This window comes from Pelophylax lessonae (genome assembly GCF_965119305.1).
Source record: "Pelophylax lessonae genome assembly, chromosome: 1".
NCBI classification, from domain to species: domain Eukaryota; kingdom Metazoa; phylum Chordata; class Amphibia; order Anura; family Ranidae; genus Pelophylax; species Pelophylax lessonae.
The window spans coordinates 466,752,864-466,769,448 of NC_138768.1; the positions used below are offsets into that span (position 1 = coordinate 466,752,864).

Genomic DNA, 16,585 nt, shown 5'->3' on the forward strand with positions numbered 1-16,585 from the left:
GCTACCTAATTCTACAGAAAGATCTACGAATGCAATGGTATCATGCTCGGAACTCTCCCCACAGCTTCAACCTTCTTTGTGGTGTGGCTAAGGTAGAGGGCTTCTAAATTGGTCTAAAAGCTGCAGTTGTGAGCTTCATCACTCATCATAGAGGCACACAGGTGGTGTAGCAGCTACAGTTCTTTTTCCATTAACCGGGACTAATAATTATCCCTTGTCTTCTTTTTAATAAAATATTTGTTGGTAGCTGCCAATGCTCTCTTTAACCTCACTGTGGCATGGAATTGCTGATTTGAACTGACATTCTTGATATACAAGAGCTATTTTTACTTTTCACTCTTGCCAAGATACTGTGGGTATAAGAAGGAAAATTCAGATGCCAACATTCTGTTACTTAACTTAGTATGACAGACACCAGAGGGCAAATGTACGTTAGACCTAGGTATGTCTCTGTGTATGAAAAGGTAAATAAAAAGGTATTAGACATACCTAAGTAAAGTAAAAATGTTACCTTACACCTCATCATTGTAGGATTAGCAGCTGAAGGATCCCAAAGAACAGTATTCATTTTTCTTAGGGCCAAATCCCACTCTATGTTCACCTTGCTCAGCCTGCTTCTGAAGGTTCCACCATATATGAAGTGAAAGTAAAAAAATATTTCTGCCTTTTCCATGTCACTTGCAGACTATTTTCACTGCAAAGAGTACTGAACATTCATTTTACATAATGCTATTTTGAATAGTAAAGGCTCATTTACACTTGTTTTGACTAACACACATTAAAGCGCCTATGCCCTATGGCAAATGCCAAGTGTCTGACTTTCTATTTGTTTTAAAGCGGCTCAGTAGAACCCCGAATCAGTAGTGCCCCCACTCATCAGATCCCAAGGATGTAGTACTCAGGTTGTCAAGATATGAAAATATATGAAGAGCATATCGTTATATAGTCAAAGAGTCCCCTTTAATATACTAAAAAAATATATTCTTCTTAATGCTTAGAATTCTAGTTGGTATGTTTTAAATACTATGTCTCACGTTGTCCCAGAGGATATGAAATGTTCTGCCAAAAATGATAAAGTTCCCGGAAAGAGATGTTTATGAAAATAAGCCCTTATTACCGTAAAATGTTATTTATCCTAACATATTCAATCTTTTTTAATTGTCAGACTAACCTGTCACTACGCCCTTGCTGGGTCAAGATGACCCGATGTGTAATTGGGATTTTCCACAAGGAATGTATTGTCATCCGCCTAGACTGTATTGTGAAATCTTGTGAAACCTTGTGTAATCTGTAACTTGGGATTGTGCCCGTTTATGTACTATAAAAGCTGTAACCAAAATGTAATCTGGGTCACACATCCATTGAAGGAGGATGTGAACCGTTGTACGGCCGCTGTATGGCGTATATTCTGAGTAAACATATGGAGACGAATGCAAACCTGTTTGGCGTACATGTCCGTTATTTCAAGGCTCAAACTTAACATTTGAACTCAACAAGGTCAAGAGCCCTCAGCCCTGATGCAGATAGTGAGCTGGCTTCTAACAGGATTGATGCAAGTATCAAAATGCCTTGATGAATAGTTGTTAGTCTGAAGTGTGCATTCCTAAACAAACTGTATTTGCATGTAGACTGCCCCATGGAACGTGCAAATGTGATGCTGAACCTCCATGATTGAAAGAACTGAAATCCAAAATAATTAAATGGGTGGGCCAGGGACAGTAAGCCTGGGAAGAAAGGGGCTAGATGATGCTGAATGTCTCCAGCCAGGAAAAAAGGAGGAATCTATTTAACTAGCTTCTAAGACACCATACAACACAGTCTCTTTGAGGAGATTACCAGTCCCATGTTTATTTGTAGGCACAGTTTATTTGGAGGCATAGCAATTCTGATATTAGTATAGGCCATAGTTACATAAATACATACTGTATAGTATGTGCATGGTGATTATAGCTTAAGCTGGCCTTAAATGGTTGGAATCTGGGTCGGTTCAGCAGGGACCAGCCGAGATTCAATCTATATATAGGCAGGCTGATTATACCCAAGTTGATCCAATGATCAACTTAGGCACAACCTGCATGTCAAATTTTTAGCATGTGATTATTGACAGTGGCTGTAGCGGCTTCCTGCCTCCTGACGGGGAAACACAGTAACTCCGCAGGAATTGACTGTGTTGATGAAGGATTTGAGCAATTTTCTTTCCTGCAACCCGTGGTTGCAAGAAAGAAAATCGCATAATCGCATATCAAATTAGATTGAATCAAAGGTTCCATCACAGCTCACCATGTCTGTATACAAGTTCAGTGTTGAGACTTGTGACTGAGCTAAGACTGGCCATGCACATGTTAATTGATGAATCTCCCACTGTGGCTATGCCACTGATGCCACTACCCAGTGACTACTTTTGATTGGATGCAGCTTCTATTTTCCGCTTGGCTCTCTCGGTTTTTCAATAGAAGCATGTCAGGCGGCAGGTTGCCAACAGGAACACCCACAAAGTGAAATTTAATCAGTGTATGGCCAGCTTTAGGGCAAACAGAAGCAGTTCCCACAGTTTGCTTTAGCTTTTAGATGAGTTCATTGTGGCTATACAGGGAAGGCCAATAGCAAATAGATATAATAGACTATCACTCTATGTTACAAAGATCAGTGTAATATATGGCAGCAAAAAAATCTACAGGTGTCTCTTGCAATCTCTTACATCATTGAGACTACCTTTCAGAAAACAGAAACCGATGTCCATGACAGGTTACCATGGAGTATGCTGTCTCTTCATATTTTCTGAGGACCTCTTGATCAACGGGAACACTGAAGCAATGTATGAACAGATAAGAATTTTTGGTTTCATTTTTTTTTTTTGTGAAAGCATGACATATTATGTTTGGGAAAAAGTACAGCACTAAAACCAAGTGTGAAGCATGGTAGAGAAAATGTATATAGATCTGGCATGCATGCAAAGTAATAAGTTCATTAATGCCTATCTGTCTATCTATCAGCATTGCTAATACATTCCTCAGTTTACAACTGCTTTCCCTAGACATTTCTATGCAAATATTGACTTGGATTGACTCCTAAAGTGGTAGTAAACTCTGCATACCAAATTGTACCTACAGGTAAGCTTTCAAAAGGGCTTACATGTAGGTACAATGAACATTTCCTAAACATGTACCATTTAGGAGCTATTCACATTGGCACTAGCCAATGAGGCTACCCTGCATGTGTCACTCTGCTCTGTATTCATAGCACACAGAGTGTGCCATGGAATGCAAATGCTGTGCTGCGGTTGTGACTCCAACACACGGATGCGCAGGAGTGACATCATCATGGGCCAGCCATTTAAATGACCGGAGCCCGTGAACCCGGAAGGAAGACCCGGTAAAGATGTGAGCCCCTGCAGCAGTGACTGTGTTCTGCTGGAGGGTTTTGTTTGAAACGTAAGTTTGTCATAATGTGCTAGTTTGAGGTGCATATCTTACTGCATTCATTGTATTAAGGTAAAAAAATGTTTAGGCATTGGTTTTGGCACCTCACTCTCCCTTTTACATACCTGAGCCCTCATTCGACCTAGCACTGTGTACGTCTGCAGCTCTTCTCTCCCCTCACTTCCATTTCTCACTGGCTTTGCTAGGGCACTGGGAGCCATTGGCTTCTGCTGCTGTCACTAAAAGCCAGTGATGAGGGAGCGGGTGGCAGGGCTGAGCCCCACTGTCTGTGTCAATGGACGCAGCAGCTGGGCTCAGTAGCAAGCACTGGACAGAGAGGAGGGGACCCGAAAAGAGGAGGTTGATGGCCGTTGTGCACAATTTAGAATATAGAGATGTTTGCTTTTTATTTATTTTTTTACGTTTTTTCCCTTAAATTCACTTGATGCTCTGTAGCCATCTTCTTCAGCTCTAATCTCTCTGCCAGCACAGCCTTCACCTTTGCACACATGATCCTCCCCATCCCTCCATTGTCCCCACCTGCTCAACTCTCAATAGCTGCTTGGCTACTGTGGTGTTTCTTGGCTCTACCTTTTTCCCAGTGACCAACACCAGCAGAACCAGCAAGGGGCATTGGTGTTATCTGGACACAAGGCTGAAGCTCAGCATGAGATACCCTCCCTTTCAGCCTGTATCACACTGTGAGCCAGCAGCTGTCCCTCCCATGGCTCTGGAAACCAAAAAGAAACAAATCACCGCTCTGAAAGCAGCCAGCTGAGGCGGATGGATCCCAAGTAACTGTGGCAGTCCTGCAGGAATGGGTGCTCACCAAGGTCCGCAACCTGAGAAGTCCATGTAAGTAGAAAAGAAAGTGGCATTTCCAGACCCAGGAACTTGGAAACTTGACTTTTATTCTTCAAATCAAAGGTACAACATTAGACAGGAACACAAGACAAACTGGACAGCAGACGCGTTTCACACCTTGGGCTTATTCATTGCTCCCATGCAGGGGCGTAACTACAGGGGTTGCAGGGGTTGCAATCGCTACCGGGCCCCATGCTCCAGGGGGCCCGGTAGCAAACCAGTGGGTGAACTTCTAGGATCTCGAAGGTCACACTTGCGACCGGGCCCTGGCATTTCACCACTGTGGGGAGGCCCCAAGATTGCAGGAAGGGGGCCCACTGCAGAACTTGTGAAAGGATCCTGATGCGGGACCATAATAAAAGGCCATGCAATGAGATTAAAGAGCCCCAGGATTAGTGGGAAGAGCCCCGGGCTTGAAGGGAAGGGCCCCGGCCAGGGGTCTGGGGGGCCCTTCATGGTTTCTTGCATCGGGGCCCTGAAGGTTCTAGTTACGCCTCTGCTCCCATGGCTCTGCTCTGCTGGTCAGTAAGCATTCTGTTTAGAGCTGGTGGTAGAAGAGCGCTGTCACCTATAACATAGAAGCCAGGTGTGCACAGGGCTACTGCCAGAGGTGGCAAAAAGCCCTGGCAGTATGAATATATGCAGCCCTGGCCTGTTCCAGGAAGCAGGGCCATTAAGGTTGCTGGGAGCCTGCATAAATTCTCTGAGCCACTGAGCTTCTGGGTCTTTTCTGGTAGAGGATCAGTCCAGCCTGGAGGGCTGCTGCCCTTTAGGGCAATGCTGCCATATGCTCACTGTTCCTGAGGCCTTAGGTGGGTGGCCTAAGGGGCCTGGATGCTGAAGCTACAGAGAACTGACTGAGGGCCTGTCTGCTGAATATCTAGTCTGGTATCACTGTTGTCACTTGGAAATTGGAAGGAGGCAACCAACTGTCCCTGGACATTTTGTGAGTACAAACTGAGAATGTGAGAGATCTTAGAGACCTTTGGGCTGCTCTCTTGTGCTAGAGAGTCAGCTGTGTGCTTATTCATCATTAGCTGGGGCATTGGCTGGAATCCTGAAGAGCTCAGTCTATCTGATTCTTTGTGAAGGGACTCTGCTCTTGGTGTTCTAAAGAAACAAGTCTGCGCTTAACTGTTTCCAGTACAAAGTCCACAGTTTGCTTCTTCAGCTTTTCAGAAAGGAGTTTATTATCCCTAAATCTGTACATAGTTCTGTTTTTGGAGTATCCCACTCAATTCCCTCAACCCTATCCAAGTTCTCCAAAAATAAAAACAACAAAAAGAAGAAAAGAGTATTTGGGAGCGTGTGCCTGGCTGCAGGGCAATCCACTGGGAAAGAATCTGGGCAATTTTCATTGGCTCCTTCAGGAGTAAGTGATATACTAGGAAATATAGCTCTCAGCCACCAACCCATGCTCTGTGGGGTGCAAAAGGGGATGAGCCTAATCTCCCTTAGTAAGAAGTGGCATTCTTGGGACCATATTATGACTAAGAACTACAGTATAGCAAACATTTTTTTTAACTTCTTCCCGCCCGCGCTATAGCCGAAAGACTGCTACAGCGCGGGCTCTAATTTCCAGGAGGCCGTCTTTATACGGGCTCCCCGCGCGCTCCCGCGAGCGCGAATCGGGGAAAATCTGTGTCGGCCGTGTCCCTTGGACACAGCCAATCACAGATCGTGGTGAATGGCCAATCACAGGGGCAATTTACCACGTGATCGGACCGTGCAATGAGAGATGATCTCAAATGTAAACATATGAGATCATCTCTCATCGCCAGCTCTCCTTCCTCACACAGAGACTGCGTGTGAGGAAGAGCAGAGCCGATCAGCGGTTAGGGGACACAGAAAAATGTAATCAGGGCACTGATCACCAGTGCCCCGATTACACAAGAGGTAAATAAAATACAATAACTGCCCACCATCAGTGCCCACAGTGCCCGCCATCAGTGCCCCCCATCAGTGCCCACAATCAGTGCCCATAGTGCTGCCAGTCAGTGCCCATCAGTGCCTGCTCATCTAGGCACTGATGGGCACTGACTAGCAGCACTATGGGCACTGAGTGTGGGCACTGATGGTGCTGCCCATCAGTGCTCATCAGTGCCGCCCATCAGTGCTCATCAGTGCCACCCGTCAGTGTCCATCAGTGCCACCCATCAGTGTCCAGCAGTGCCCATCAGTGCCGTCCGTCAGTGCCACCTCTCAGTGCCCAGCAGTGCCACCTCTCGGTGCCCAGCAGTGCCACCTATCAGTGTTCATCAGTGCGGCATATTAGTACCTCCTCATCAGTGCCACCTCATCAGTGCCCATAAGTGCCACCTCATCAGTGCCCATCAGTGCAGCCCATCAGTGCCGCCTCATCAGCGCACATCAGTGAAGGAGAAAAATGTATTTATTTTCAAAATTTACTCGCATAAAATAAGAAAAACTTTTTTTTTTCAAAATTTTCTGTCTTTTTTCTTTTTTTTGTAAGAAATAAAAAACCCAGAGGTGATTAAATACCACCAAAAGAAAGCTCTATTTGTGTGAAAAAAATGATAAAAATTTCATATGGGTATAGTGTAGCATGGTCGCGCAATTGTCATTCAAAGCATGAGAGCGCTGAAAGCTGAAAATTGGCCTGGGCAGGAAGGGGGTGAAAGTGCCCGGTAGGCAAGTGGTTAAATGAAATTTTTTCATGTATGAAATGTAATGGTTTTATGGAGGAGGGGATATCTAGCACAATCTCGTTATTTGCAGATGATACCAAACTAAGCATGCCAATATCTTCTATGCAGGATGTGGAAACCTTACAAGCGGACCTGAACAAAATAATAGGGTGGGCAACTACATGGCAGACGAGGTTTAATGCTGAAAAATGTAAAGTAATGCACTTGGGGGCCAGAAACACGAAAGCTACTCACTAGGAGGGAAACCTCTGGGTGAATCTAAGATGGAAAATTACCTGTGGACAACAGGCTTGGTAGTGGCATGCAATGCCAAGCCGCTGCAAGCAAAGTCAATAAAATACTGGGATGTATAAAAAAGGGGATTCACTCCAGAAATAAAGAAATTATTCTCCCACTCTACAAGACTCTGGTCCGGCCACATCTGGAGTATTCCGTCCAGTTATGGGCACCGGTCCTCAGAAACGATGTGCTGGAATTGGAGAAAGTCCAGAGAAGGGCAACGAAAATAATTAGGGGAATGGAGGACATCAGCTATGAGGAAAGACTACAAGCACTGAACTTATTCTCTCTGTAGAAGAGACGATTAAGGGGGGATATGATATCAATTTACAAATACTGTACTGGTGAGGACCCTAGCATAAGGAACAAACTATTCAGAGAAAGGGAATACAATAAGACACGTGGCCACTCACTAAAACTAGAGGAAAAACGGTTTAACCTTAAAATACGTAAGGAGTTCTTCACTGTAAGAGCAGTAAGGATGTGGAATTCTCTTCCACAAGCAGTAGTATCAGCAGGGAGCATCGATATTTTCAAAAAACTATTAGATGGGCACCTTAAAGACCACAACATACAGGGGTATACAATGTACGGTTAACAGAAAACACACACACACCATAGGTTGAACTGGATGGACGGATGTCTTTTTTCAACCTCACAAACTATGTAACTATGTAACTAAATATGTATGAAAAACATAAATTTTTTTGTGTGTTATTGGTAAAGCGATTATAAAGGCAGAAGTTTTTTTTATCCTATGATTTCTATGCATTAAGATAAAAAAAAACTTCTGTGTGTAGCAGCCCTCTTCAGCTCCCCTAATACTTACCTGAGCCCGTCTTTGCAGGAGTGTCTAAGTTGCCTAGGATTCAATCATTCAGGCAATCAGGAGAGAGAGGGGGCAGGTGAATGAACGCAGGGAGCTGTGACTCAGCTCAAGTGCCCCCACAGTAAGCTGCTTGCTGTGGGGGCACTCAACAAGAGGTAGGGGCTAGGAGAGTTGAAGAGGGACCCGAGAAGAGGAGGATCCAGGCTGCTCTGTGCAAAACTACTGCACAGAGCAGGTAAGTATAACAGTTTGTTATTTTATTTTTAAACAAGACTTTACAATCACTTTAAACAATTCTGTCTTTATGTATGATTCTGACCTGATTTTCAAGCTGTTCATGCATATTTCCAGGAAATGTAGTTTAGTGATAATAGGGGACCTTGTATTGTTTTTGGGTAAAGAGGTGGTACATGATGCCTATACCAACCACTCAAGTTCTTTACCCTGCATATATGTCAATTGTCCCAATTGTCCATGTTCTGAGGTTTGTTTTTAGAAATGTACCTGGTTTTAAAACTCATCAAAATTTACCTATTTTCAATTCCAGTTTCACTGCTGCATTCTGAACCTAAAGTGATATTAAAGGTTAAGTGGTCCCTTACCTTGTCTTTGGCACTGTCTGCTCCTTCTTCCTATGAGTGCCCCCTTAGCAAGCCATGTGCTAGCGCTCCTGTGCTGGGCTATGTGCGTCCACGACACAAACAGCTTTGATAAGCCACATCCCCGTTCCCTCTTCACAGTTTGACTGACAGCAGCAGGAGCCTATGGCTCCCACTGCCCTCAGTGTCTCCTGTGAGACTAGGAAGTGAGAGGACAGTGGTGCTGCAGCTGGAACAGCAGTGGATCGGTGAGTGGAGTCAAGTAAGACTCAGAGGCGGCTCTAGGCTTTGTGAAGCCTAAGGCAAAACTTGGACATGAGGCCCCACTCACGCCCATAATGGGAAAAATAATTCAAGTTATAAAAATTAACTGTATAAATTGCATATATTAGGAGCCTTAACCTTCGTACTATGAATTCACAGTTTCTAGAATTTTCTCTAATCAATTCTTCTTTAATCAAAGATCATTAAACATTGGGTAGGTATCTATATATATATGTCTGCTCTTACATCACAGTCCCCAGCATTTCCCTATAGGTCATGATTCCCTGAGTCCCTCCTTACATCAGAGTTCAGTGTCCCCCCTTACATAAGAGTTCTCCTTTAAATCAGATTCCCCCCAGCATCTCCTCCTTACATCAGAGTCCACAGAATTCCTCTTTACATTAGAGCCCCCCTCTTAAATCAAATTTCACAGAGCTTCCTTTACATCAGAGTCTCCAGAGTTTCCCCCTTACACTGTAAGAGGGAACTCTGCAGACTCTGATGTAAGAGGAGTTCTGGAAACCCTGATTTAGGAGGAATGTTGGAGACTCTGAAGTAAGGGGTGTTCTGGGAACCCCAATTTAAGGGGGGATGCTGGAGACTCTAATGTAAGGAGAGTTCTGGGCACCCTGATTTGAGGGGTAAAGCTGGGGACTCTGGTGTAAAAGGAAACTCTGTGGTCACCAAAGCTCCACCTTGCATCAGAGTTTCCAGAGACCCCCTTACACTTCCCTTCCTCAGTCCGCCACAGTCTAGGGCACGACAAGTCCCACTCAAGAAGGCTGCCATACCTGAGTCCCCACAGAGGGCACTGTAAACTCCAGTATAGGACACTGTAAACTCCAGTATAGTGCACTGCCATTCCTTCCTGAGGAATGGAAGCCTGCTATGCTTGGACTTGTACTGCTCTCTGTAGGGGACTGAGGAACTACTGCCTGCTATGCTAAGACTTGTAGTGCCCTCTGTGGGGACTAAGGCATGGCAGCCTGCTATTCTGGAACTTGTAGTGCCCTCTGTGAGGGACTGAGGATTCCTCAGTCCTCCACATTCTAGGGCACTATAAGTCCCAGCATAGTGGGCTGTCATTCCTCAGTCCCTCACAGCTGGGGGGAAAAACAACAGAGTTAAACATCTAAAGGACAACTCCAACCAAAACTACCAATAATGTACAGAGTCCATGTGCTATATAATGTCACAGCCTCGCTACCCCTCACCTCCCACCTCGGGTGCTGTCATTGTGTAGGGCAAAGGGCTCCAGCTCCACCATGTTTGGCTTTGATGTCAGATATGCAGGACTGGCTCTGCTCCACTCTCTTCCCTGGCAACTGACTCTGGCATCACGAGGGGGCCTCTCCTCCTCCTCCAGCCACCCAGGGGCCCTCTCCTTCTCCCCCAGCCACCCAGGGGCTCTCTCCTTCTTCCCCAGCCACCCAGGGGCCCCTCTCCTTTTCCTCCAGCCGCTCAGGGGCCCTCTCCTTCTTCTCCTCCAGCCACCCAGGGGCTCTCTCCTTCTCCTCCAGACACCCAGGGTCCCTCTCCTTCTCCTCCTCCAGCCACCCAGGGGCCCTCTCCTTCTCCCCCAGCCACCCAGGGTCCTTCTCCTTCTCCCCCAGCCACCCAGGGGCCCTCTCCTTCTCCCCCAGCCACCCAGGGGCACTCTCCCTCTCCCCCAGCCACCCAGGGGCTCTCTCCTTCTCTTCCAGCCACCCAAGGACCCTTTCCTTCTTCTCCTCCAGCCACCCAGGGGCCCTCTCCTTCTACCCCAGCCACCCAGGGGGCCTCTCCTTCTACCCCAGCCATGCAGGGGCCCTCTCCTTCTCCCCCAGCCACGCAGGGGCCCTCTCCTTCTCCCCCAGCCACCCAGGGGCCCTCTCCTTTTCCCTCATCCACCCAGGGGCCCTCTCCATCTCTCTCGGCCACCCAGGGGCCCTCTCCTTCTCCCTCAGCCACCCAGGGGCCCTCTCCTTTTTCTCTAGCCACCAAGGGACCCTCTCCTTCTCCCCAGCCACTCAGGAGCCCCCTCCTTCTCCCCCAGCCACCCAGGGGCCCTCTCCTCCCTCAGCCACCCAGGGGCCCTCTCTTTCAGCCACCCAGGGGCCCTCTCCTCTTCCCCTAGCCACCCAGGGGCCCTCTCCTTTTCCCCTAGCCACCCAGGGGCCCTCTCCTTTTCCCCTAGCCACCCAGGGGCCCTCTCCTTTTCCCCTAGGCACCCAGGGACCCTCTCCTTTTCCCCTAGCCACCAAGGGATCTTCTCCTTTTCCCATAGCCACCCAGCCAACCTCTCCTCCCCCCAGCCACCCAGGGCCTTCTTCTTCTCCTCCTCCTCCAACAACCATTCTAAGACTCCTCCAACTTCCCTGGGGCTACTCACCCCCTTTGCGTAGTAGACACCACAAATCTATGACCAGCCTGCAGAGTGACAAGTCGGCGCCTGGTTACCTGTATGTTCCTGGGCCAGGGCAGAGCTCTCCTCCCAGAGCAACAACCGATGATAGCAGAGTGAGCTGACCGGGCAGTCACTTCCTACTGATGCAGGTACACACCCACAGATTCCTCCACATCTTAGGTTTACATGATCAGACGGCCAATCCCCAGGCAGAGAAGGTGGGGGAAGTGTCAGTGGACAACAGACACCTGGCAGCCGCAGTGAAGGGACTGCAACACACTGCTGCAACTTTTATATCCGGGGATTTAAAAAAATCTTTTACTTAGGAGATTTCCCTGACTGCGCCCTTCTAAATGTTGTCGCTCCCCCACTGGACGCGAGGCCCCTGTAGGTGCGAGGCCTTAGGCGACCGCCTAATTTGCCTAATTAGAGAGCCGCCTATGTAAGTGTTTCAGGATGGGAGGTATAAGAAAGATAATAGGGAGTTTTTTATACCTTAAAGTGGTTCTGATTCAAAAACATTTTTTAACTGACTGCATTCCCTGCATTAATGTAAAGAATGTCCTAGTATCAGTATAGACCCCTTATTTCCCTCACCCCCCTTTAAACCCCTACCTGAGTTCTCCTTTAATCCAGCGCTGTGCAAGTCTGTAGCAGCACCCTCCTCTCCTTCTGCATTGCCTCCTGCTGCTGTCAAACAAATCCTGTAAGCAGAAAGTGGGGGGTGGGGCTGAGCTGTGCTGTGTGTGTGTCTATGGATGCACACAGCCTGGCGCAGGAGTGGATCTGCACTTCAGTGGTACTCACTACAGCAGGGATCCTCAAACTATGGCCCTCCAACTGTTGCAGAACTACACATCCCATGAGACATTGTAAAACTCTGACATTCACAGACATGACTAGGCATGATGGGATCTGTGATTTCTGAACAACTGGAGGGCCATAGTTTGAAGACCCCTGCACTACAGTGATTGCTGCTGGATTCTGAGTCATGTGCTGAATGGCTGCCTCACTGCTTAGTGAATGCAAGAGGACACAGTGTAAACATTTGCCAGGACACCACAGATTTTGAGGATAAGTCTGAAAGTTTTTTTGTTGCAAAAGGATCACATCACATACAAGAAAGTGCAACGTTTCGGATCTGCACAGGACCCCTTCATCAGATATGTGATTGCTCAGCACAGGCGCCATCCAAATATCATTTTGCATTTTCTCAATTAATACAAAGTGTGATTGGATGCGGTGGAAGATGGTAGGTGACATCACTATCTCCACCTTGTCCAATCAGAGAAGGCTTTGCATTAGTTGCAAGAAAGTGTTCTCTGAATAGCGCCTCGCTGAGCGAGCAACTCTTTGTTTTCACTAAGCAGCAGTGCAGCTGCTCAGCATGGGACCCAGATGCAAGTGGCAATCAGTATAGCAGTGATGCCAGGTATAGCACATGCATACATCATTGGTCCAGACTGGGTAATGTAACTGGAATTCACTTTTAGAGTAAACTTGGATCTAATTGGCTGCCAAAAGACAACACATCTACTTTTCATCTATCCAGGTTTCATATGAATATAAATTTAGAGGATAAAAACTGTAAGAGTGAGGATGAAAAATAAATTGATATTCTTCACAGAAAAAAATGTTGACCCTGACTTTACTGCTTGCATTTTATACCTAAACTACTGTATCTTCTAATAGGTGGATATACTCTCGTTCAACTGGAGGACATTTAGTAAGCAAGGCTTTGTCATCCTCAAGTCAGGAAAGTCAAGCCCCTCATGACAAAGTGAAACTAGAGCAAAGGGGTAAACGGAGTAAACTCTTCTAGCTCACATATTTATTAGCACTTTGTTGTGCCTTAAAAGTTAAAAATGCCTGACCCTTTCACTAATAAGCTTCGGTTAACTATGAAAAAACTATACCCAGTTAAAAGCAGACATGGAGTCCACCTGATATTTGCATCTTTAGCCTCTTGCATTTTGGGCCTTTGGGGCAGCTGATGAATATAAAGAAGGCATGTGCAGGTACATGATTTATCCTTATTGGGTCAGCTTTTATATAGGTTACATTTATGACAGTTTTCCAATCTGGAAACAATCGTTTGGTTGTGCAGACTTGTCAAAGTAAGCTTGAAAAAATAACTGACCACCAATTCACCATACATGTTCCTTGTAGGTTGTTATTGTTCCACTGATTTAGGCCAGCTCAAAGGGCATAATCATACGTGCTTGGCCAGCATGGTTATACATGTTTATGCCAGGACTGTGCAAAAGATTAATCTTGTGGCGGTTGGGTCTTCCAACCATCATATTATGTCTGTAATTACCTTCACTAGATTTCTCTGATGTTAGGACCTGACCTGAACTGCTTTTCATGGGGAGTGCTAGCCCTCTGTAATGTACCTATATGAAAACAATGACCTAATGCAATCTGTTGTAAGCTGTTTGTAATAAGGATACTGCAGGAAAACAACTCTTTCTATAAATTATAGATGTGCATACAATGATTAATGTAAAAGCAAAAGATGCAATTACCCTTATGTAACCATCTACATTTTTTTCTGACATTCTTGAATGCCTTAGGCATTGTCTGGCTAATGCTTTGTTCTATTTCCTTTTCTCCTTCTTCCTTGCTTCTTATAATTAAATGCACTTGAGTCACAACCAAAATATGCAACAGTCCAGAATGGATGACAGAAGGAGGCCACTCCTTGGCTCAGAGGATTACCCCTGGGAAAGGCAGGAGAAAATGCAGACCTACTTTACAGACATTGAATATTGCATAAAAATACAGCAGAGGAGGTAAGGCAATTAAGGGTAAGGAGGCTTTAGATCAGTTTCCACTTTAGATGTCAACCTAATTCTCTACTGAAGCAAGAGAGTATTAAGCCCTTGGCAAAATTTTGACACCTCCCCGTTACCTTTAGAAAATCTCTCTCTTGCTGTCTATTTCTCTTGACTTATCCATATATCTATATCTAACCCATCTATAGTAAAATTAGATAACCATACAGATTTTTACCTCCATGCAAAATTCACAGCTGTATAGAAATTAGGCAGCTATAGTTCCATAATGTATGCATTGGTTTTGCTAGAATGGTCCTATGTTTTAGACATATTTAAAGGATTGCTACATCCCAAACATACATTTTATTTTTACCCCCAAAACATTTGGATCAAAATGATATTCTTTCTTCATTTGGCAGTACTGGTGATACAGTTAATGGCCTTCTAAGACTCTTTAAGAACAACTATTCTAGAAGGTAATATGGTTACAGTATCATCAGCAAGCCCTTCCTTAGTTCCTTCAAAACAAAGAAGTCATTAGCCAATCAGTGCTCAGCAAAACAAAGAAGAAAAACATTGCATCAGCACTTTTACAAATCAGCACCAGACAAGAGAAAATAGCCAATCAGGTAACAGGACAGAACACCCTGCGCACTGCTCTTACTGCGCCGAGCCATTAGTTAAAGAGGCATGCACATAATTGTGGTAAGACGGGGTGTATCACTGAAAGTGTTATGAGCCAGGGTGAAAGGGGTTAATTTGATTTATTAGACAGCTGTTCGGAGCAGAAAGCTATTTATTTGTATTTGTTTTCTGCAATTTTTTGTGTTTAACATACCTAGTGCAAATTATATGCTCTTTTGCTTCCACCCATCATTTATTTTGGTATAATGCTGCATCTTTATTATTTGCAGAAAAGCTGCCCCACCCAAAATTCTTTCATTTTTTTAATTGCTGCACATGCTTCTATTGATTCTTGATGCAACATGACTTACCCTTACAATATAAGAAACCCCAGGACCATGAAGCCGGTCATCAGGATGAAGCCATCCCTGAGCTGGTTTACTGATAAAATTTCCTTTACGGGTCCATTCCTCTCCAGACAGTTTAAATGTCTCTGCTCTTGGAGTCTTTCTACCTCCGCCTGATGCTCCCCCTCGCAACCGGTTTATCACCTGCAGAGTACAAGGTGTGGAACAAACTGGATCACAAGCTCCGAACACTGATCCCAGTCCCCCAGAAGCCCCTGATTTCTCCAGTGAAAGCTCCTTGCTAGCTCCAGAAGGAGATCGGCTCAGGAAAGCAGCAGGACTCGAGAATTTCCACTGCCCCATCCGGGGTATCATCATGCAGAAGGTTGTAGCCACATCCTGTTCTTCTGGGCATTGCGATTCAGTAAATGGCTGACCCAGTGCCGGCGAGGTGGATGGGGAATTTGGGGCCACTTGTCCACTCATAGCTTCAGCTGCCAGAGGTATCTGCTCCTCTGCAGAAGTTATGGAGTCATTGCGAAAGCGATCATACTTGGAGTCAGCCAGCATGCCGTGTGCTGGGATCCATCCAGAGCTTTCAGAGTGATTGCTCCTTTCTCTCATCCCCTCCTCTTGCTTACCCCTTCTCCCTGGGGAGGATCCACTCTCACAAGATGATGTCATTCTCATATTACTCATGTACCCCCACCACGCACATCATCCCAGCTCAGGTCAGCAGAACCTGCCTCTTTATCAACACATCCCCCCAGCCCTCTAAATAAAGGCACAGGACGATTGTTTATAAAAGAGGTAGTTTAAGTTCAAGATCCTCTCGTGCCATAAAGTATTGGTCTTACATGCACGGCTTAAATTGAGGAACTGATTTATCTTTCTCCTGCGCTGTTTCTAAGCAACCACTTTAAAAGGATGCAAAGCTCTCCAGCCAAAAAAATAAGTAAAGTGGCTTATCTGAACAAGAAGCCTGCATCATGACATCAGGGAATTACAATACAAAACTGTATATTAGAGGCGTACATTTATCTGTATAATGAAGAGAAAATGTTTCCTAACTTGATTATTCAGACTGAAAAAAAAAATGCTTTAACATTACACAATTAGGAGATTGGTGTTAATGTATTTTAAGAGAATGTAATGCAAGGTATGTATTTCAGTGCCTGTGATTTCTTATTACTGTGTCAAAGGAATACAATAACATTGATATAGCTAAATATGTTATCTGAGGTATGTGTCTCGTCATTGTAATTGAAAGTGTCATGATGCTTGCAGAATAATAAGATGGATACTCTGCAGAAGGATGGGGAATAGTCTTCCCCCTCCACACTCACATCAAGGGTGGATGCAGGTCATATCACGCCGTATCTTTTTTTTGCGGAAAAACAAGGAATCCTGCATTGTGCTGAACTGTGACCTAGGATCCAGATGCATGACTGGGTTTGCTAATACTAATTTAAATGCAGGCTGCAGACACACAGAAACATAAGTGCAGAGCAAGAAACGGGAGCGT

General features: G+C 45.4%; 1 protein-coding gene across 2 annotated transcripts in view; it reads right to left on the bottom strand.

Moving 5' to 3' along the window:
• The window catches only part of SHC2 (SHC adaptor protein 2), a 48,245-nt gene extending 32,468 nt beyond the window's left edge, over positions 1 to 15,777 (bottom strand). Inside the window, exon 1 of one of the 2 annotated variants that reach the window (XM_082262092.1) lies at positions 15,085 to 15,777. In XM_082262092.1, the coding sequence (XP_082118218.1) occupies positions 15,085 to 15,759 (675 nt within the window). In that variant the 5' untranslated portion in view covers positions 15,760 to 15,777. The remainder of the gene's footprint in view (positions 1 to 15,084) is intronic. The other variant, XM_082262093.1, reaches the window with a different exon arrangement.
• Between the last annotated feature and the right edge of the window lie 808 nt (positions 15,778 to 16,585).